This window comes from Grammomys surdaster, unplaced genomic scaffold (genome assembly GCF_004785775.1).
Source record: "Grammomys surdaster isolate TR1022 unplaced genomic scaffold, NIH_TR_1.0 242, whole genome shotgun sequence".
Classification (NCBI taxonomy): domain Eukaryota; kingdom Metazoa; phylum Chordata; class Mammalia; order Rodentia; family Muridae; genus Grammomys; species Grammomys surdaster.
In genome coordinates, this window is record NW_021604687.1 from 9486288 (window position 1) to 9507735 (window position 21448).

At 41.2% G+C, this 21448-nt stretch overlaps 1 protein-coding gene across 1 annotated transcript in view; it reads left to right on the top strand.

The window, feature by feature from the left end:
• Positions 1 to 21448, top strand: part of Rnf32 (ring finger protein 32) — a 29531-nt gene that overhangs the window by 5789 nt on the left and 2294 nt on the right. Inside the window, exons 4-6 of the mRNA XM_028774735.1 lie at positions 2132 to 2164; positions 2704 to 2828; positions 3213 to 3321. Coding sequence (XP_028630568.1) covers positions 2132 to 2164; positions 2704 to 2828; positions 3213 to 3321 — 267 coding nt within the window. The remainder of the gene's footprint in view (positions 1 to 2131; positions 2165 to 2703; positions 2829 to 3212; positions 3322 to 21448) is intronic.

A 21448-nucleotide genomic window follows, 5' to 3' on the forward strand; every position in this document is an offset into this window, starting at 1 on the left:
AATCTTATGCAGGAGGTGGATATTGGAAAGATTTTCGTCAGCCCCTGAACCACAAAAGTGTCCTATGCAGGACAGTTTATAATTTAGTGCTGGAGTACAAGAAGATTGCACTAGCTTCAGCAGCCCTATTTATTGTGCTGTATGTGCTTAAACTAGTTGTATGAAGAATGAGCACGTACCTATCTCAGAGTGTACCGGCTGGCTTTGTGCCAACTTGACACAAGCTGGAGTTATCAGAGAGAAAGGAGCCTCCCTTGAGGAAATGCCTCCATGAGATCCAGCTGTAAGGCATTTTCTCAATTAGTGATCAAGGATAGGAAGGCCCATTGTGGGTGGTGCCATCCCTGGGCTGGAAGTACTGGGTTCTATAAGAAAGCAAGCTGAGCAAGCCAGGGGAAGCAAACCAGTAACATCCCTCCATGGCCTCTGCATCAGCTCCCGATTCCTGACCTGCCTGAGTTCCAGTCCTGACTTCCTTTGGTGATGAACAGCAATGTGGAAGTGTAAGCCGAATAAACCCTTTCCTCCCCAACTTGCTTCTTGGTCATGATGTTTGTGTAGGAATAGAAACACTAAGATACAAGGTTTGGGTACACATTTCAGTAAATGTCTTTTTTTTTTTTTTTGGTTAAAGATACTAACATTGTTGTGTTAATATTGCACTTAGTATTCCCACATTAGATTTCTTAGTTAAAAACAATTTTCCTGGGTTAGAGAGATGGCTCAATGGTTAAGAGTACATACTGGCTGTTCTCCCAGGAGACCCAGATTTGATTCCCAGCACACAAATAGTGGCTTACGACTCTACTTCCAGATCTTCTGACCTATGGGTATCAGGCATACAAGAGGTGCACAGACATACATGAAGGCAGAATACCCAATCACTTGAGTGAGTGAATGAATGAATGAATCGATCAATGATTTCAAGGTATTTTCAAGTAATCACCTCTGCAATAGAAGATACCATCTAAAATGAGAACAGAACTCATGTAATTCAGAACAGGCCAACTCAGAAACTATGGCAGAATATAAATGTCCTCACTTGTATAACAATCACCATAAACTGTTCACCTATAATGAATAATATGGACCTTTCAAAATATAATATTCTAATGTTAGAATTATATAAGAATTATATTATTCAGAGCAAATTGATATCTGTTGATAAAATGCTTTGAAAATTTATATTAAAAAGAGAATAATTGAGTACACAAATTATTTTAATACAATAGCTTATTAAATTTAAGCTTACAGTTTGCAGGGTTCAGAAAAAGTTTTATGGGGCTAGAGCACTGGCTGCTCTTCTAGAGTATTAGGGTTCAATTCCTAGCACCCACGTGGTGCTTACAACCACCTGTAACTCCAGTTCTAAGGGATCTGATGCCCTCTTCTGGCCTTTATGGGCAGCAGATGGATGTGGTACACAGACATACATGCAAGCAAAACACCCATACACATAAAATAAATAGTTTTTAAAGGAAAGGTTTTAGGTTTATGAGCTCTATTCTAAAATTCTTTCCCTTAATCCCACTTTAGAGTACAGAGTCACGGGGGATGGTCATGAAAACAGGAGACACGCCTCTGTCCACTCACCGTCTCCACAGCCCAGCACACCTTCAGTGGCCAGTGGTCTAAAAAACACTCTTGGGTGTAAAGTTTGAGTCAGAAGGGTGAAGTTTTCTTATGAACACACTTGCTTTCAATTTTAAAAGGAAAATGTAGTTTGGGTCCATAATGTCTTGCTATTTAAATGTAAGATTCTCAGAATTATGTCACAGTAAGCTGCAGTTTGAAGTTTAAGAGTGTAATTTAGCTAGGCAAGGCTCTAGCAAAGATGTTTGCCTATCACATCTCTGCTTATTCTCTTACCAAGGCCACATGGACAGTTTCCTGCCTGCCCCACCCCATCTACCTAGCAATGTCTACCTTGGCAATCCTTGCACTAGGTTAATATCAAGCCTGATGTGGTTTTGTGGTATTGGGGTCACTGGCTTTGTCTAGATGATGTGTTTATGCTATATTACCCTTGTGAAAGTGACCAGCTGTCTGCATGTTACCTTCCAAGTATTCAGACTGCTCTGTTAGCAGATGCATTCCTAACCTAGGGCTCCTGTTCTCTTCTGCTGGACAGGTGCTGCTTTCCTGCTCACACGTATTCCATAGGGTAAGTAATCCTCCCCAGACCTGGCCTCCTTCCCTCACTTATTTAAAGAGCCATTTGTTGATCCATGAGCCCCATTTGTAGTTAGAAAAATGGCTTTAGGCACCTCATCCTGTTGTGAAAATCATGGATTTTGTATGGCATAACCACAAATGGTTGTGTAGCAGACTGTTACCTTCACATCAAAGCTGTTGATAGCTTACTTCCTGCTGGCTGTTTGCTCTGCAGTCTTATACCTAGTATTTTACCTTCACGCCACATGACATTCAGAGGGTTTTGAAGTCTCTGTGTGCATGATCTCTGGAAAAATATTTTTGGAGCAAGTTTCACGAGTAAGGTGTTAACATCTGATGAAACTTCTTCATGATCTCCATTAGACAGAGTCTCAATATGAGAAATAGAACGCTGTAATTACACTAGAAGTAAAAATGTTTATAAATAATTACTTGCAAAGTTTTTTTTTGTTTTGTTGTTTTTTAGGGCAAAATCTCTTCATTTCCCTCCCCTACTTGCAAAGTTTTAAATAAAGTCTTTTTCTTCAGGCATGTCTTCAGGCTTTTGAAAAGTTCACAAATAAAAAAACCTGTCCCCTCTGTAGAAAGAATCAGTATCAAACGAGAGTGATACATGATGGGGCCCGCCTGTTCAGAGAAAAGTGTGCCACCAGGTAAGAGGGGCTCAGTGCCTTGCAGAGGGGAGGCAGATGTTTGCAGCTCAGGATGTGATTACTAAACTAGAGGAGCACCAGAATATCCCAGGCTGGGAGGAATACTGAAGTATTTGTTAAAATAGGCCATTAGGAGTTAGAGAGATGGCTTAGTGGGTAAGAGGACCAACCGTTCTTTTAAAAGACCCAGATTCAATCCCTAGCACCTATATAATGTGGCTTTCAACTATCTGTAACTCTGTTCCCTAGGAACTGGATGTTTTGATCTCCATGGGAACCAGACACACATATATGTAGCAAAACATTCATGTACATAATAGAATATTTTTAAAAATCTTAAAGTAAGGCTATTGAATGGTTATCATTTTTCTATCTCTATTTTAGAATCCAAGCCTATTGGCGAGGGCACATCGTTAGAAAGTGGTACAGAGACCTGAGGAAAATGGTCCCGCCTACAGATGCCAAATTAAGGAGAAAGTTCTTTGAGGAAAAGGTGGGTGTGTCTCACTACCTCTGCACACACATACGGTCTGTGTGAGTGAGCATCCAGGACTGGGGAAGCCACCGGCAGTGTGACTGCCACCCACTTCACGCTCAGAGCTCTTGGCTCAACTCAGTTGCCTCCAACCTTGATGCATGAAATGATGATATTCAGATCAGCATTGTGTGCTGTTAAGTCAGGTACCATCTGGTAAAGTAAGACAAAATTGAGATTTTACAACTCTTAAGAGCCCAGTTAATGCCTGCAACATCAGTGAAAATGAAGACCTCACTAACATCTCCCAATAGCTGGCTGGGCCTTGTGAGGTCACCATTTGACAGAAATAGACAGCTCCCGTCTGTGCTTGCTTATGCTCATGTACCACGTTTTATGTTCACTTGGTGGGGTGTGGGCAGGGCTTGTTTAACAGTTTTCTCTATCTCCACTTATACAAAAAGGACAGTTGTTGATATAACCAACCCCAAATCGCCTTTCTCATGCCTGTTCCAGCATGGCAGGCCTAGCTACCATGAGTAGGTGCTATGGGGCTCCTTTCCTGACCTGGGGTGTCAGTGTCACTGCTGGCCTAAGAATCAAAGAAATTATAAAGAAACACATCATAGGCACTGAAATTTTATAGTTGTTAAAAACAATATTTTTTTTCCAAGTTAACTTTCACGCACCTTATTTTAGGTTGTCAATGTGCTATATTTGTGGTAACATTGTGGTATCCCAACATGATACTCTCAAGTCACTGACAAACTCCTCAGTCAGATGTGGTGCTGCATATCTGTAGTACTAGCACTTAGGAAACTGAGGTAGAAAGATTGCTTGAATCTGGAGCTTGAGGCCAATCTGGGCATCATAGCAAGACCCTACTGTATAAGCTTCTCACAGCCTCACTGTGCTACCATGACTTCCGATAGCAGCACCATTGACACATTTAGTTTAGCTCTTTGTTGGTGAATGATCATAGACAGCATTTGTCTTAGTCAGGGTTTCTAATCCTGCACAAAACATCATAAGCAAGAAGCAAGTTGGGGAGGATAGGGTTTATTCAGCTTACATGTCCACAATGCTGTTCATCACTAAAGGAAGTCAGGCCTGGGACTCACACAGGGTGGGAACTTGTAGGCAAGAGCTGATTCAGAGGCCATAGAGGGATGTTGCTTACTGGCTTGCTTCCCCTGGCTTGCTCAGCTTGCTTTCTTATGGAACCCAAAACTACCAGCCCAGGGATGACACCACCCACAATGGGCTGGGCCTTCCCCAACTTGATCACTAATTGAGAAAATTCCTTAGAGCTAGATCTCATGGAGACATTTCCTCAAGGGAGGCTCCTTTCTCCATGATAACTCCAGCTTGTGTCAAGTTGACACACAAAACCAGCCAGTACAGCCTTTAATGAAATAAGTGGTTCCTTATTATCTGTTTTCCTAGTTATTGTCTTCTCTAGGCACAAGACTGAGTGACCATAGCCATATACTTTCTGGTCCCATCAGAGACTCATTTATCTCAGAGGAAGATATGAAGTATCTATGACCTTGTATGTGGCTTTGCCCATACCAAGGTGAGCCAGCCCAATTCAACTATGCTATAACAACACTGATTATAAAGCAATATGATTTTTTCTAGTACCTTTCCTAGGCAATAAAGGCACGCAATCACACAACAACAAACAAACAAAAGAAAACCCACAATTATTTGTTATAAGCAATACAGTTATTAGAATATAATTAGAACATTTGACATGTGGTTGTCACTCTGCCTCAGATTTAACTCAGAAAAACCCTGGGTTTCCTTGAAGAGTGGGATGGCATTAAATGTGATATGGATGCAAAGCTAATGGCATTGCACGCTGCAATATGAAGTCAAAATGGAGTGTGGGTGGTGACTAGAAGATGACTGAGGTACTGCTTGCCCTAGCCTGCACAAACTCCTGCCTCTGAATATAAGAGGGCAGCAGGAGACCTACAGGCAGAGGCCACAGAGACTATCTTCCAAGTTGGAGTTGACCAAGAAGAAAAAAGAAATATCTCAAACAACCTTGATTTCTCCTAGCCAAATAGGAAACACAAGCTATCAGGATTTCTAGAGAGCTTCCCTCGGCCTGTTTACTGGTGAAAAGCTCCCTGTATTCCCAAATTACAGGATTCTTTCTCAAATACTGCCATTTGCAGAAGAAATAAAATTGATTAAAAGTCCTGATCATTAACTGGATAAAAAGGGTATGTCTGTCTTCACTTCCTTGGATGGGCTGTTTCTCTTTCCCCGCATAGATGACAGCATGCTGGCTTCCCTTCCAGGTCTTTGCTCATTGGTCAAGATGATACCCTGAACCAAACCAGGAGTTTTGGGCCAATTTATAGTTTTCCAGACATCTCTCCTTAGAGCTCAGTTTCGGGTAGAAGTTCTTCTTCCATGCAGACTGATGTCTTGTACAGTTGTCATCTTTCTGTATTCTCCTGTGCATCATCTTCAGGGGCCTGATGGCCAGCCTTGTTCTCTCAGTCATTTTTAATAATTATATTTTGGGTTTATCTTGAGGTAGAGTCACAGTTTGTTGCCTAGGCTGGTCCTGAATTCATAAATTGGGAGTGTAAGCTGTGACTACAAGCAACCACCAGTGAGCCAGAAGCCCTTTGTAATTTATTTTTTAAGATTTATTTATTTATTTTATGTATATGAGTACACTGTAGCTGTCTTCAGACACACCAAAAGAGGGCATCAGATCCCATTACAGATGGTTGTGAGCCAACATGTGGTTGCTGGGAATTGAACTCAGGACCTCTGGAAGAGCTCTTAAGTCAGTGTTCTTAACCACTGAGCTATCTATGCAGCCCCCACCTTTGTAATTTCTAACGTGCAATAATAATATATGACTTATAAGTTGAAGTCATTGTTTGCGTTTGCAAAATTTTAAGCTAGTCCTGATAACTATCTACCTTCCATATGTGGATAGTTAATGTGTACATTAATAACTTTAGAAAGTCTGTGCTTTATAAGGGAATCATGATAATCAGGTGATAATCCTAACTACACTGTTTTTTATCTGTGATGTTTTGACAAAGCAGATTAACTTACATGGTCTGAGAATGTGCGAAAGACTCAATGCTAGGTAGCTGGTTTCAGAACCCAGTGATATTTTGGAAGTTTGTGAGGCTGCAGTCTGAAGCAAAGGTAGCCTCAGTAGTGTCTTAGGGTGGCCCCGATGGCTCTGCTCTATGTCCCAAAGCGTTTACAGATGCTGAAAGCATTTGTTATATCTTTACTTGCTACAAATTAACCCCACCATTAGTTTTCTTAGAGTTTTTTAAGTTCTCCATGTAAAAAAGTAAATTTTCAGTTTCTCTTAAGATTGTCAAGGAAAACTAGAACTAGCCATCAAATGAAAGCAGAGCTCTCTGCTCACTGCCACCTCCCATCCTGCAGGGAAGGCCTGGGAGCCCTTGCTGGCCCTCAAGGGACCCTCTGGCTTTATGAGTCTATTACAGTATCAATACCACTTTCCTGAAAAGGACAGCACAGTGGCAGTTGTGTTCTCTTTGGTCTGAGGTTCTTGATTAACAACCAAGAACAAAGTATTTGTTGTCCATAGAGAAAAACAGTGGAAGTGAAAGTCGATACACTAAGGAGGTCAAAGCTGGGGACACACAAGACTGAAGCAATAATGAAGTTTCCCATCAAAGAAAAGCCCAGGGTGGAAGAGACTGCGGCTCAATTCTACTTAACCTTTAAAGAATAGAAGCAGTGACTTTTTAAGCTACCCTGTCAAATAAAACGGGAAAGAGTGTTACTAAGCCCTGTCTTCAGTCAGTATTGCTCTTATTTTTAATTTTTACATAAGGATACAACAAGAAAATTACAAACCAATTCCTAATAAAATACTAGGCAAGCTGAATTCCATAACACATTAAAAAGATCATTGTGTTATGTCTCTGCTGGTTACTATTACTGTTGCTATAGTGAAACACTCATGACCAAAGGAGTTTGGAGAGGAGAGGGTTTATTTGGCTTATGCTTCATTGTCACTGTTAATATCAAAGAAGTCAGGGCAGGAACCTGAAGGCAAGAGCTGTAGACGCCATGGAAGGAGCGCTGCTTACTGGCTTGTGCCACCTGACTTGATTAGCCTGCTTTCTTGTAGAACCCAGGACCACCAGCCCAGATGTCGTACCATCCACAATGGGCTGGGCTCTCCCACATCATCAGTAGTTAAGGAAATTCCCTACAGATCTGCCTGACCTTATGGAAGCATTTTCCCAATTGAGGCTCCCTCCTCTCTAGTGACTCTGACTTGTGTCAAGTTGACAAATACTAGCCAGCATGGTTTCTGAATGATACAAGAAAATACCACTGGAAACAAAAGTCAGAAAGGTTTGTTTTGACTCCCAGGTTCAGAGGTTATTTCAGCACAGAGTGCCTGAAGGGGAAGTCCATCACAGCAAGAAATGAAGAACAACTGGAGAACTTCACCCATAATGGCAGGAACTTGGTATAGCGTATTCACATATTGGTAGTCAGATAGCAGGGCACAGACCCAGAATCAGATGTCACCTTCAAGGACTGAACCTAGTAGTAGACAACTTTTGCTAGCTAGGACACAGTTCTAAATATCTCACAATATCTTAATACAGTGACACCAGCTAGAGACCAAATGCTCAAAAAACTGAATCTATGGGTCATAAGTCACATTCAAACCATTATAACCATAATGAAGTTGATTAAATTCAGTCTTTCAATGTAAACGTGGTTCAACATCTGTAAAACAACAAATATAATAGCACATATATGCAGAAGCAGAAATCAATTATGGGATCATCTCATAGATGCAGAAAAGGCCCTTCCTTGACAGTTCAACATCCCTTCATGATAAAAGTCCTAAAGAAACTCAAGAAAGAACAAACATACCTTAACAGAATAAAGTGCATATATAAAAAAGTTTAGCCATCTTTATACTAAATGGGAAATCCCTTAAAACCTTTCTCCTAAAACCAGGAAGGAGACAGGGACTGAGGAGCCACTCAGTATAATATTTGAATTCTTTTACAGAGTGATCAGTAAATACAAATGAAAGGAAAAATCAGGTACAAGTGAGAAAGGAAGTCATAGCACACTTGGCAAATGGTACAACCCTGTTCTTAAAAAAATCTTAAAGGCTCCTTCAGAAAAGGCTTCTTATGAACACTTTAAGTCAAGTGGCAGGATAAAATAGAAAAACTTTCTATATACCTATAACAAGCATACTGAGAAAGGAATGAAAACAATCCCATTCACAATAGCCTTAGAAAAATAAAACTCCAGGAACAAACCTAACCAAGGAGATGAAAAACAATGAAAATTTAAAACACTGAATTATTTAATGAAGACACTAAAATATAAAAAGACTTCCTATACTCATGGAATGACAGGATCAATACCATGAAAACTGGCCATCTTAGCAAAACTGACCACCTTAGCAAAAGCAGTTTACAGATTCTGTGTAATATCTATCAAATTTCTGAAAAAATTCTTGAAAAGAAGCCTCAAGTGCATACAGAAGAACAAAATAGCCAAAGCAACCCTGGGCAAAGATAACAATCCTGGAAGTAAGATACCAGACCTCCACATATACTGGAGTCCTTATAACAAAATCAACATGGTGCTGACACAGAAAGGCCAAGTGGACCAATGGGGTAGAATGGAGGACCTGAAATAAACCCAGTCTACAGCCACCAAATTCTTGACAAAGAGGCCAATGCACACTGAAAACAAATCTCAACAACTATGCTAGGAAACTGGATTTCACATGAAACATTACACCGGATCCCTCTCATCCTGTGCACAATTCTATTCCAAATGAAATGTGCCTTACAGTAGCACCAGAAACTACCAGAGGGAAACATAAGGGAAGCACTGTTAACATAGGGAACGATTGTCTAATGGGGACTCCAATATCCCTGAGAGTAATACTGAGAATGAATAGTGGTGCATGGAACTTAAAGAAACAATTGGGTGGAGAGACATCCTACAGAATGGGAGGAAAAGTACTTGCAAGCTATTCATCTGATTGTGTTTAGGCTATATAACAAACAAACAAAAAGAACCAAAAACATACCCAAGTGAATGGCAGAGACAATTCTCAAAATTTAAATTTTAACAAAATGAAAAAACAGCCACTGTTCTCAGACCAAACTAGGGAAATGGAAATCAAAATTATTCTGATAACTCCATCTCCTCCTGTTGAGAATAGCTAGGATGAAGAAGGCAACCACAACACACTAGTAAGGTCTGAGAAATAAAGGGCTCTTACTGTTGCCACAGGAATAGTTACTGCTGCCCCCAGTATGAAAGTCAGCATGGAGATTTCTCCAAAATCAATTTCAAATTGAGCCATCATGTACTATAGCTGTGTGACTCTTAGGCACATACCTAAGTATCCTAACCCTTAAAATAGACTTAACTGCACAGCCAGGTTTACTGCATTACTGTTCACAACAGACAAGGTTAAAGAGACATGTATACCATCAGGTGCATAAAGAAAGAAAATAGGAAATGTGGTTGATATATCAAATGTAATTTTATTCTGGCAAAATAAAATTATGAGGATGGTTGAGTTCGTATGCACTTTGATAAGCAGTCCATTTAAATGTCATTTAGTACAAGGTGAGAATAAATTTCAGGATTTCAGGTAATCACTCTTACAGATCCCACCAATTTTGCCAGCCCATGTGAAGATGGACTTCTAACCTACTGGCATCCTGTCCTCCAATATTCAGGCAGGTAGAAATTCTGCAAAGTCAGAAGACGGTTCTGTGGATAAAAGAGCTTGCTGTACAAGTGTGAGGACTTGAGTTCAAATCCCCAGAACCCATGTAAAAGCCAGAGAATAGCAGAGACGTCTGTAACTCCAGAGCTTCTATGAGGAGACAGGAAGTAGATACAGGAAATTCTGTATAAGCTCTAGGGCCAGCTAGTTTGGAGTGCGGGTGGGGGCAGTGGGGGTGGGGGGCTCTCTCAAGTGGAAGGCAAAGACTGACGCACAAAGTTGTCCTCTGACCGTCACATGTATGACCCCCCATGAATACCCCTGCAAAAGTTAGGAAAAAGGAAAATGCAGCATCAAGAAAGGATAATTCAAAGAAAAGGTGACGCGGGATTAAAGCACAGGAAGAAATCAAGTATAACTGAGGTAAACTTACCTGTTATGCAACAAACTCTTGGACTGCATTGCTGTGAGACACAAAATGAAACAAAAATGTTCAAAGTAAATTCATATTAAAACACAAATGAGAGCTGGCACGGTGGCCTACAACTGGAGGCTAACACAAAAGGATTTTGAGTTAGCATCTAATATGAAAGGTATTTTAAAAGTAAACCTTGGAAAATAAAGTGTATTTTAAAAGTAAACACTGGATGATAAAGTATCACCAGGTTTAAAACACTGAGGAGAAAGACATCCAAATATATGGAAATCATGATTAAACTGTAAGAGGCTCATATACACCACCCAATGCCATTAAAGGCCAAAATGTAATTGAAATTAGTAAGCACAGAAAAAAAAATTAAACTATAACAGAAACTCACATGAGCATTTCAATTTCCCTAGAAAGATAACCAAATGTAACAGCCATTCCTAATCCTGACCACCAGTACCAGAACTCAGATGGAGTTTGTTTAAAATAAAGGCTGTTTATTGGGGCTGGAGATATAGCTCAGTCATTAGGCTGCCTGCTCAGCATGCAGCCAGCCCTAAATTCAATCTTCAGTACTACATAAACCAGGTATGACGACAGCATATGCCTATAAGCCTAGCACTTAAGTAGGTATAAGACTGAATTTTTAAGATTATCCTCACCTACATCCTTGGCAAGTTAGAAGCTAGCCTGGGGTATATAAGACCCAGTCTTTAAAACAAAACCCTACATATCACACCATGACAATATAGCCCCAGATTGCTCAGCAACAGAGCCCTTGCCCAGCAGTAGTGCAAGGAAGACAGAATATACTGGATGTGTGTTACAAATGCTATTGTATAATGATAAAATACACAGAAATCACATAGAATTATCAAACTAGGTATAAATATGTGCTAATTAGTTGCTGTACAAGCACAGTGATCAGACGTAAATGCCAGAAACTCTCCCTTCATAATAGTTCCCACTCTAAGCGTAAAGTAGTCAGGCCACAGAAGGACTTCTAATACAGCCAAAGTCTTGAATAAAATGATTAATATTTTATGGTGGATTCATAAACATCTGTTTCTCCAGATGGATTTAATGTGACTTTTAACTAAAAAACTTAATAAGCTTGCCTATGCATCTCGAATTGTACAAGTCAACCTAACACTTACCTAGCTTGATAAGTGGAAGAGCCATCTTATGTTTGAATAGACAAATCTTTGAATAAAAAACATATTTGGTAGCTAAAGTCTCCATTAAGTAATGGACAACTGGTGAAGTGTAGAAAGCTACATAGATCAGCATATAAAATCATCTGAACTGAGAATTTTAGTGCATTCACATGAGAAGGGCAAGAAAACATTATTTCCTACCATAATCCATCAGTGTTGCTAGGGTTTTGAATATATAAACACTGAATGAAATTAGGGTCAAAGGATAATTCCTGGGCACCATACCTTGTTAGGTGGAAGGCATGAGCTTGTGGATAGGACAGAAGCCACTGCATCAGGTTGCCAGGAACTGGGACCTAGAACCTTTGGATGCCTCTCAAGACCAGCAAGAAGGAAATCTGATTGTTCTGGGCACAGCAAAGTAGCCATCTTTATTGCTAATAAAACTATAGGGTTAGTGAAAAAATATTAGTTTACAGACATATATAAATGTTTAGGAGTTCTAACCATTTTCGTGTATTTTTAAAAAGTTTCATCACAGAAGTGAAATTAATAATTCACAGTGTGACTAGGACAACAAGTGTTACAGAAAGTTAGTACTGTGGCCCAGCAGTGCATGTGCAAGAAAGACTTGCTCAGCCTGAGGCACTGCACACTGCATTAGTAAGTTCAATATAGTTTTATGATAATAGAAGCAATTTTATTTGTTAACAAGAAAAATGTTTTCATTAAAAAGAAGTTTGATGTTTTTAATTTAGAAAGGCTGTAAAGAATGTGTGCATATGAGTATGTGGGTGTGTTTGTTCAGGTATGTGTATGTGTATACAGGTGTGTGTACAAATGGTGTGAATGTGAGTGTAGGTGTGTGTGTGAGGGTGAGTGTGTGTGTGTGTGTCTATGAGCTTAGCCAGAAGCTTGCCCTGTTATACTGGTCTCTACCTTCTTTCCTTGAGACAGGGTCTCTCCCTGAATGTGTGGCTTGCTAGACTAATTGGTCAGCAAGGACCAGGAATCGACCTGTCTCATGGGCTTGCAAGCACAGGCATCCATGTCCAGCCTTTTACTCTGGTACTGGGGATTGAAACCAGGCCCTCATATTGGAGCACCAAGTGCTCTTTATCCACTGAGCCATCCTCTTGCCCAAAATACCTTAACATACGGTTGTAAATAAATATGCTTTAAGAATTAGACAGTATAACTAAAATAAAATGTAACTGCTTACCCTGGCTCCTCAATATGTGAGAAACATTTTTACAATCAAAGGTAGTTATCCCAGCAAAGACCCTTATTCCCTGAATCCCCATCCCACTCAAGCCAATTAGCCAATCACATCAGATTATAAAGTGTAGCTCCCACCTGTAGGATGAGAAATTGTTACTTCCTGCCTGTCTATTTCTGTGTTAATGGAAAACAGAGGCCATCTTGGTCAGATGTGTTTACTAGCCTGGTTAAGGTTCCAGGGCACCCTTTATAACGAAAGAAACTGTCTTGGTAAACTTATTTTCACTTTCTCTGATTCAGCCTAAGCTCATCTAGTTTGTTGAGTTGGTTTTTGAAGTGGCCCTGCAGCTTGAACGTATGAAGGTCTTCAAAAACAAAACTGTTTACAAAAATTAAAGTCCAGTTTGAGGGAAACCAGGATGCCTAGAGGTTTCCTAGAGCTAACTACCTTAAGAACAAATTCCAAAGCCACAATGAACAATGGCTCTAGCAAGCTTCCTTGGGTGAGAGACTAGCTTTGTGATGCAGTTAGCAGCATTCCAGAAATACCAAAGTTTTCTAGGAAGATAGGAGGCCCTGTGTTTTTTTTATGTCTGCTGGCCCACCTTAACGGCACAAAACTTCAGATCAGTAATTAAAGTTCTGAGAGATCTGATTGAAGGTTTGAGTCAGAAACTGGAGATTTTAGTAACCAAGTCATAGTGAATAACAATGTGGAGGTAGCAAATTGTCCATCTGTGAATGGCACAATTCTTTTAATCTGGAAATTACCACATACTTAAAGATATATCTCCGTTTTCACCATGAACAAAGAGTAATGTAAATTCACTTTTACATTTTCAGTCAAAAGAAAAAAAAAGAAATTACAAGTTACTAAGAGAAATAAATCTGACTCATTGCTGTCAAAGACGGGTAGACACTGCTTCAGTGGGTCCTCAGGAAAGTGGAAGTGGCAGCGGGTCCCTTCCCCAGCAGCCACTGTGATCTGTGCCTCAGTGGAAACCAGAATTAGAGACATTTTAAAAACAAAATATCATTTATCCTAGTATCATATAATAGCGCTTAAAACAAAAGTCTTGCAGCACCAGAATGACTGCTGCGCTGCAGCTGTGCTTTACAAAACTGACCTCAGCAGATACTCTGCTGCCTTAGCTGACACTTTGGTAAAACCTCCAGTCAGTCTGCTGGGGAACAAGTGCCCTGGATCCAACAAAAGTCAGAGAAAAAGTCTAATGAATAGAAAAGGATGGGGTAATAATGCACTTGGGAGCTTTGTCCTCGAATGCTCCATGTGCTGAGACGAATATGTTTTCAGTACTCTGGATCAGGTTAGCTCAGGTCGTTCTGATTTTATAATCTATCTTTCTAAAACATGGCTCTACATTTTCCCCTTCTGTTACCTGGAGAGCTGATGAAGCTCTTTTCTTTGGGTTTTATCCATCTACATTCTACAAATACAATGTGCTCATAAACTAAGACGTTCTCTTCTCAAGGTGGTCTGGCTTTAAAGTATCATAGGCATGCGGCTAGCAAAACAGAAGCAGAGTGGTGTAGTGTGACAGAGCAGGTTCTTTTAAGCACACTGAACTTTTGTGGTAAGAACTGCAAAGGTCAGGTGTTAGGTTTTGTACTAGTGAGTGTCAGGATTAAAATTCAGCGAGGGAGTGTTGGACCTGTCTGTCTGATACAGTAGTCTTGATACACTTACTTGCTTGGAAACTCAGATCAAAGGACCTAGAAAGGTCAGGGTGGGGGGTTGGGGGGGGTAGCTGATGTGCTAATTCCCCAGCAGTGTGTACAAAAAGCCTAGTGTGGCCCAAAGTGCAGTGGCCACTCCTTGGATGCCTTTGATCCTTATCTGGAAACTTTGCTAGCATCAGTCATATAATTGAGGCATGGTCTTTTATTGTTGCAATTAAAAGTTTCCAAATGCACTATGTTATCTCTGCCCCAGCTAAAGTCCAGACCATTGTTTGAGAGGTGAGGACTTGAAGGCCCAGCTCTCCCACACCCCCAGCCTGTGATTTCTCTAGCTTTTTCATTTCCATCTCACCAAACAACATAATGGTCCTGAAGTTTGTTCATCCCTTTGACTTCCTTTATCACATAGAGATGGCAAACATTCTGTTGCTAACTTGAAGTGGCTCCAAGCCTGGAAGGATATTAAACCAGTAAAAGCTTATCAGCTGATGCATTGAGATGCTATAAATTCCAGGCTTTTCATTTTGCTTTTGAGGGTGACCCTAAGTCAACACATTAGTAAGCAATTTGCTGACATGAGATGGATCACTTAAGACTCTCCTGAGCAGACAGAGTTCACCTAAATGCTTTTGTTGGTATTTTTTTCTTAACATTTAGCCAGTGTACTGTTTTCAAGTGACCAGCAATTGCTTTACATATCAAGTACCTGGACTCCTGGTTATTAAACTCATCAAATATCCAAAATAGGACACTCCAAAGAAAAAATGTTAAGGTACTCATATTTCTAAATTGAATTTTTATGTTTACCTGTTTATGTGAAATTCATAATATTAAGCATTAATGTTTAAAAACAAGAACTAAGTTGATATGTCTTTCTTGTCATCTTTGCCCTTTGAATTATGAAGGTTATTAATTAACATAAGTGAGGATATAAGAATTTCTGAAAACAAGAGTTTGACATTTCAGAAATATTTAGTAGTTGCTTTGGATCGACTAGGGTGAGCACTCAGTAAATATGTGTTGACTTGGCTTCTTCAAGTAACACTCTGCTACTGACAACTGCTCTAGCCCTGCAAAGATTGCTGTTGCTGATCTGAACACTCAGCCTCTAAAGAGCAAGAGCAGTCCTTTCTGCTCCTTCAGAAACACACCCCGAGAGGCTTCAGTGTGTTGACAACTTTACATCAGTGTTGTGCTTTTCAGCTCAACACTGGTGTTCTACTGAATTTTACCACCAGAAGTTACTTCAAAGTCTAGATAAGCATTGTTCCTTTTCACCTTTTCCCTCCTCCAAGAAAGAATTTGTAGTGTCCAGCTTCCAAATATGTACATTTCGTGCATCTCATTTCTAATCTTTTGCAAACGTCAAGTCAACGTTTTTTAGTGCTAAGAACTTTACATAGATGGATCAGGTGCTTCCCTAGACCTGTGTTACTCATCTGAGGAAATGTTCACAAAATAGGTAACACTGGCCCACAAGGGTCCCAGAAGTCCAGTGGGAGAGCAGAGGAGAGATTGCTTTCAGCCCATGTCATGGCAACACAGACAGTACAGGAAGAGGAAAAAGCAGCAGCTATTCATAGAACTAAGCAAACACATGGGCCAGACCACAGGATTCCTTCAAGACAGCTTTTGCTGTAGTCAGTGGTGACAAATGACACAGTCCTAGGAAAAGCCAGTGCAGGCCCAGCTCTGACCACCTAAGTTCTACAGCACAGTACAGTTTGCCCTGTCCTCATCCCCCAGCAGCCTGCAGGTCCCGGGACACCAGCACTATCAGTAGTGTTCCTACGACTTTAGGAGTTCTTCATTAAAGAACAGTGTTTGCAGTCTTTGATCCTCATGGCTTTACACTGCCTGTTAAATACTAGCTCAGTCCCCAGCCTGTTTTAATAACTAGCCCCACACAAACAGTGTAAGCCCTTTTCTACTTCCTCAGGTAAGGCTTGTAAGTGATAAAGTGAAATTTAGTTTGGGTTGAATAAAATGCCTTTAGCCATCATCACATATGAAAGAAATGATTTTTTTGTTTAAAAACAATTTCTTTCAAGCTACTAAATTTTAAAATAATAAGGTTTATAAAATTAAAAAGTTAAAAAAGAAGCGTGAGCTGGAAGTGTAAAGGTGGCACTACTCTATCTGGCAGTTAAGTTCCTCCCTGAGTGCCAGGCCAGCCAGAGCTACAAATTAATATTCTGACTCAATAAAACAAAACAAAAAAAGATTAAATTTCAAGAAACAGTAAATGCCATGAGAGCAGACAAGGAGAAAGGAAGGGAGGCAGAAAAGGACTTGTTGGGAATAAGGGATATAGAAAGATAAATGTGAACAAAAACAAAGCCAGTGGACCCCCACCATCCCTGGAAGGGTGTCTTGAAAGGCCTGACAAGCAAGCTGCCTCGGGCCATCTACAGGATGGCAGGATCCAGTGTTTCACTAGTTGGCAGGCAGCCTTATAGCGGAGTAGGCTTGGAGCTGGCCTAAGAGGCCACTGGAGGGTAACAGCCATAACACATAGGCAGTGCCTACCAGGGATGTGCTCAGGGACAGACCACGGGATTTGCTCATGAATCAATGTAGGATCTTGAAGAAAGAGGCCTACAGTTGTGGTCTTGTGATTTGGGACCCCCTATCCAAACTTAGCTCTGTTTTGGAGTTAGGGAGGACCCCTTAGGCGTGCTGCTTGGGGTGCCTGTGAGATCTCAGAGTGAAGTGCTTCCTGGCCTGAATTCAGAGGAGTTAATAGTACTACAGTAAGCTGCAAGGTACAGCAAGGAAAGGACAGAGGCCAGAGTAGGACTCAGGAGACAGCTAGCAGAGAGGTGAGAGAACACCATGTCTGGGATGCCCTCTTATGTCTCATGCTCCCAGAAGGGAGGGACCAGGTGTGTGTGTGGGAGGCCCCTTGCTCCCAGCGTGGACATGTTAAGAGAGCCTCCCAGAGGAGAGGGTAGTGTGCTGATCATTGACAGGTCTGGAGCTATGAGATGGGAACAGCTGCAGCTAATGACAATTATGTGAGGGATATGAATGCTATATTCCAGATGACGGGACCAAGCCATGAAAACACCAAAAAAAATTTTAAATACAATTTTGCTCTTTCCTCTGGCCTTGTAAGTTGTGATTTAATATTTAGAGTAACTTTGTAAGTTACTAGCATGAGCTTATCACTTACCTTTAACTGTATGGTATCTGTTTAAGTAGTGATCTGATGACTAAATTCACATGTGGGCACACAGAGTTAACAGTTTCTTGCCCTACACACATGCCCATCACTCCTCAGCAGAACAGCTGCAGAGCTGAAGGATCTGCCTGCTTGGGCTCTGGCCATGCTCAAGTTCCAGTAGTCTATCTTTGTCACCTCAAGCCTTGCTCCACACTGCCACATTGTGTTGTCTTGTGTGGCACTGCTCCTGGGAACATGTGATCCCCAGAAAGGAAACCAACAACAGAGCAAAGTCACAGTACCACCAGAAGCCAACTTGGTGAACAATGAATTTATCGAGTTTACTGAAAAAGAGGATGGATGATTCAAAGGCAGATACATCACAGAAAGCCCAACACAGCATGGAGATGCCCTCTACATAGCATCCGAGTAGTTCAGTGAATCACAGGTCTCCTCTCCTCAGCAGTCCTTAGTTTTTACATAATCTTTGGGGAAGGGGCCTTGGTTAGTGCTCAATTTCAGGGACTTCCAGAGACTGAGTTGTTTACTTCCTGAGTCTTAATCAGCTTCTTTCCGGGATGGAATTTCTACATAGCACTGGGGTCACTGGTGACTACTTTTCTCCCAGGGAAAGGGTCCCAGCTGCCCTGGCCACCATTACCTTCTCTCAGTGGGAGTGTCTCACAGAAATCATAAATGGAGATAGTGTTGGTAGGCCCCATCATCTTATTAGAACTGAGAAGGAAAAGTCAATGAATACAAAGGACAAAAGAAACAGCTTGAAGCAGCAAAGGAAAAGGATTTTCCAGATCTGAAGCTACATCAGACCAAACTTGCGTCGTCTCATCAAAGGCCCTCAGTATGACATAAAGAGGGTCAGTGTTCCACCTAGTAAACGTGTGGATGACCTTGGGCTGAGAATTCCGACAAGGTATTGAAGGAAAGAGAACCTGCACCACACAGATAGATGTCTCAGAGGTGCAGCAGAAGCCAGAAGGCTGGGCATCAGCAGGGAGGGAATTAAACAGCCTAGAATTCTGTGTGGACTAAATGAAAAGCATGTGTAAGAACAGAGGCCAAGAGAGTCCTGAGTTCAGATGGACAATGTTACTATGACTCTAAAAGCCTTTCTGAGAGGAGCACTGAAGATTTTATTCCCTAAAGAAAGAAAGTGCCCCAAATGGGAAGTCTGTTGTGTAAGTGGTGAAGAAAGTGGGAGAAAGTTGTCTCATAGGCATTGAATCTGCCCAACAAGACTAACGGCGTGCCCCTGACAAGTTAAGACAGAGCTCTAGTGTTTGCAGACCAGGGCCAGAAGAGGCTAGTGGAGTACAAGCATGCAAAGGCCCTCACAGTGGCTCAGAGGATGAAGATGCTGGCTGACTGGCTGTGATGACATAAGCATGCATCTATAGGGTGAGTGAGAGCTACAAGAATAGAAGAGTTGTCACCTTTAAGGTGACAGAAAGAAACGCTAAAAATAGAAACTTTATACTGGAGAGCTCAGGCTTGTTTTTAATGAGGGGACAGTAAGACGGCTCAGCAGGCAAAGGCACTCTGCTGTGGAGCCTGATGACTGGAGTTCAACCCCAGGACCTGCATGGAAGAAGAGGCCTGACTACCTCCATACTCAGCCATGATGTGCACATCCCCACAAACTAGATGCAGCAGTAATTTTTAAAATGGCAGGACAGAAAGAAAAGAGAAGAGAATACAGGCTAGACACAGCTGAATCGGTGTTGGTAATTACACAAATGGGTCTGGTCAGCTGTAAGGACAGCTTGTGAACACCTGTGTGTCATCACACTCTGGGTCTCATTCATAGGCACAGAAGGTGCTCTGACCTGCAGACAGGCAATGAGCCTGGGGGCTCCGTGCTCACAGGTCAATGAGAAACGGAGTTTCTAGGTGAGATGCCAGCTGCCAGCAGATGAGCATGTAATTGTTACCTGTCAGTGCTGCACCCCCTCTAACATGATTCTCCTATTGTCTAATAAACTTGTCAGCTTTGAAGACAGAGCCCAGTGCCTTACCTATGCTAGTTGAGTGCACTGCCACTAAGCCCCTAGATTTTCAAGAAGGATCTGTGGATGGCCTTGAATGAGCTCTCTCTCTTGCCTCAAATGACACTAGTGACTACTCTTTAATGGCCTCATTTACTACTAAATTGTTTGTCTTTCTTAGGCATCAGAGTCCTATACAGATGACCACAAGCTACTTGGCTTTGAATCCTGGGAACAAGACAGATATGACTTGATATGGGAAATCGTTCCAATGAAAATGGTGAAACGGGCATATCGGGTTGGAAAAATTAAATTTAGAAGCCTTTCTACATGATTACTAGAAATCTTAGCATTGCACATGTAGCTCCAACTGCATTCTTGTTACACAGTGGCATAGTGTAACTAACTCCTGGGTCTTTCAGAAGGTCCTCAAATCAATTGTAGTGTAACAAAAAGCTTGTAAAAGTATGTCATGTGCTGTTTTGCAATTTTTCCCAGTCTTTTTTCACATGATTCCCTTAACAGCAAATCTTTTTCATCTTGCTCAGAGAAACCAAATCTTTATAGCCTAATTGAAATCCAGGGAATGATTCTCTTTCCCAGCCCATGTGAAAGAGACTGACTTCTGGATCCATCAAACCCTGAAGCTGCACTATTACTGCCCACCTGAGCATCTCTGCTGTGTGCTTGTTCCTAAAAAACTCTAACTCGGACTAAAGCAGAGCACAGGGCTAGACGCTAGCAGGACAGAGCCATGGTGTCCAGGATCTAGGGCCCACACCTAAGCTGGACACCCAATGTGAAAATGTGATCTCTTCCCTATGGAACATCTTGGTTTATCTCCCCCTGTTTATCTTAAGCTGGGCAGCAAATGAAACGTGGGTATCACATTCGAGTACCTGGTCTGAAGAACCTGGTTACAGGTTTCTCTGTCTGGAAAGGATGGGCCCAGGAAGGCAACACTAGTTGAAGAGACATAATTATATTTATTAAGAACAAACAAGGTTAGGTGAGCTAATCTGGTAAAGTGTTTGTGAAAGACAAAACTCATGTATGATAGGAGAGTGCTCTTGTGTGCCTGTCAGGCCCACCTTCCATGAATACTGGTATAATAGTAAATACTGTGAAATTTCATTTTCTGTATTGATTATAAGATGCTGTGTGACGTGGTAACCATGCTGTTAAGTCATCAGTTTACATTTGAACTTCTGTCCAGAGGTAACTGTCAAGAATTCCCTACAATTATATTTTAAGTAACTAAGACCACAATTACTATGACATTTAAGCACCAGACCAATAGTGTCTATTTTTAATAAACATTCTAATTAAAAATAAGTCATGAAAGCTTACAGAAAAAAAAGTATATATAATCCCTTTGGGACTGGATGCCGTGTAGCTCAGGCTAGCCTCAAACTTTGATCCCTTGCCTCAAGTCTCCTGAATGCTGGGATTACAGGTGTGCACCATCATACCTCTTTACTATCTTAAACTCCACTAAAGTTTAAGGTGTATTTCTACTGAACAATATAGTACTTAGTAAGACTTAACTCAGCATCTTGAGGGAATGGCAGGCACAGTGTCAAATCTTTGTAACTGGAGAAGGTACAACTCAGAGAGATCAGAGAATCACAGCAGATCCATCCAGATGAATCAAGAAGCAGGCAGGCTGATGTATACTTAACCACAGTAGGTAAAGCTGGTGGGGAACTTGCCCAG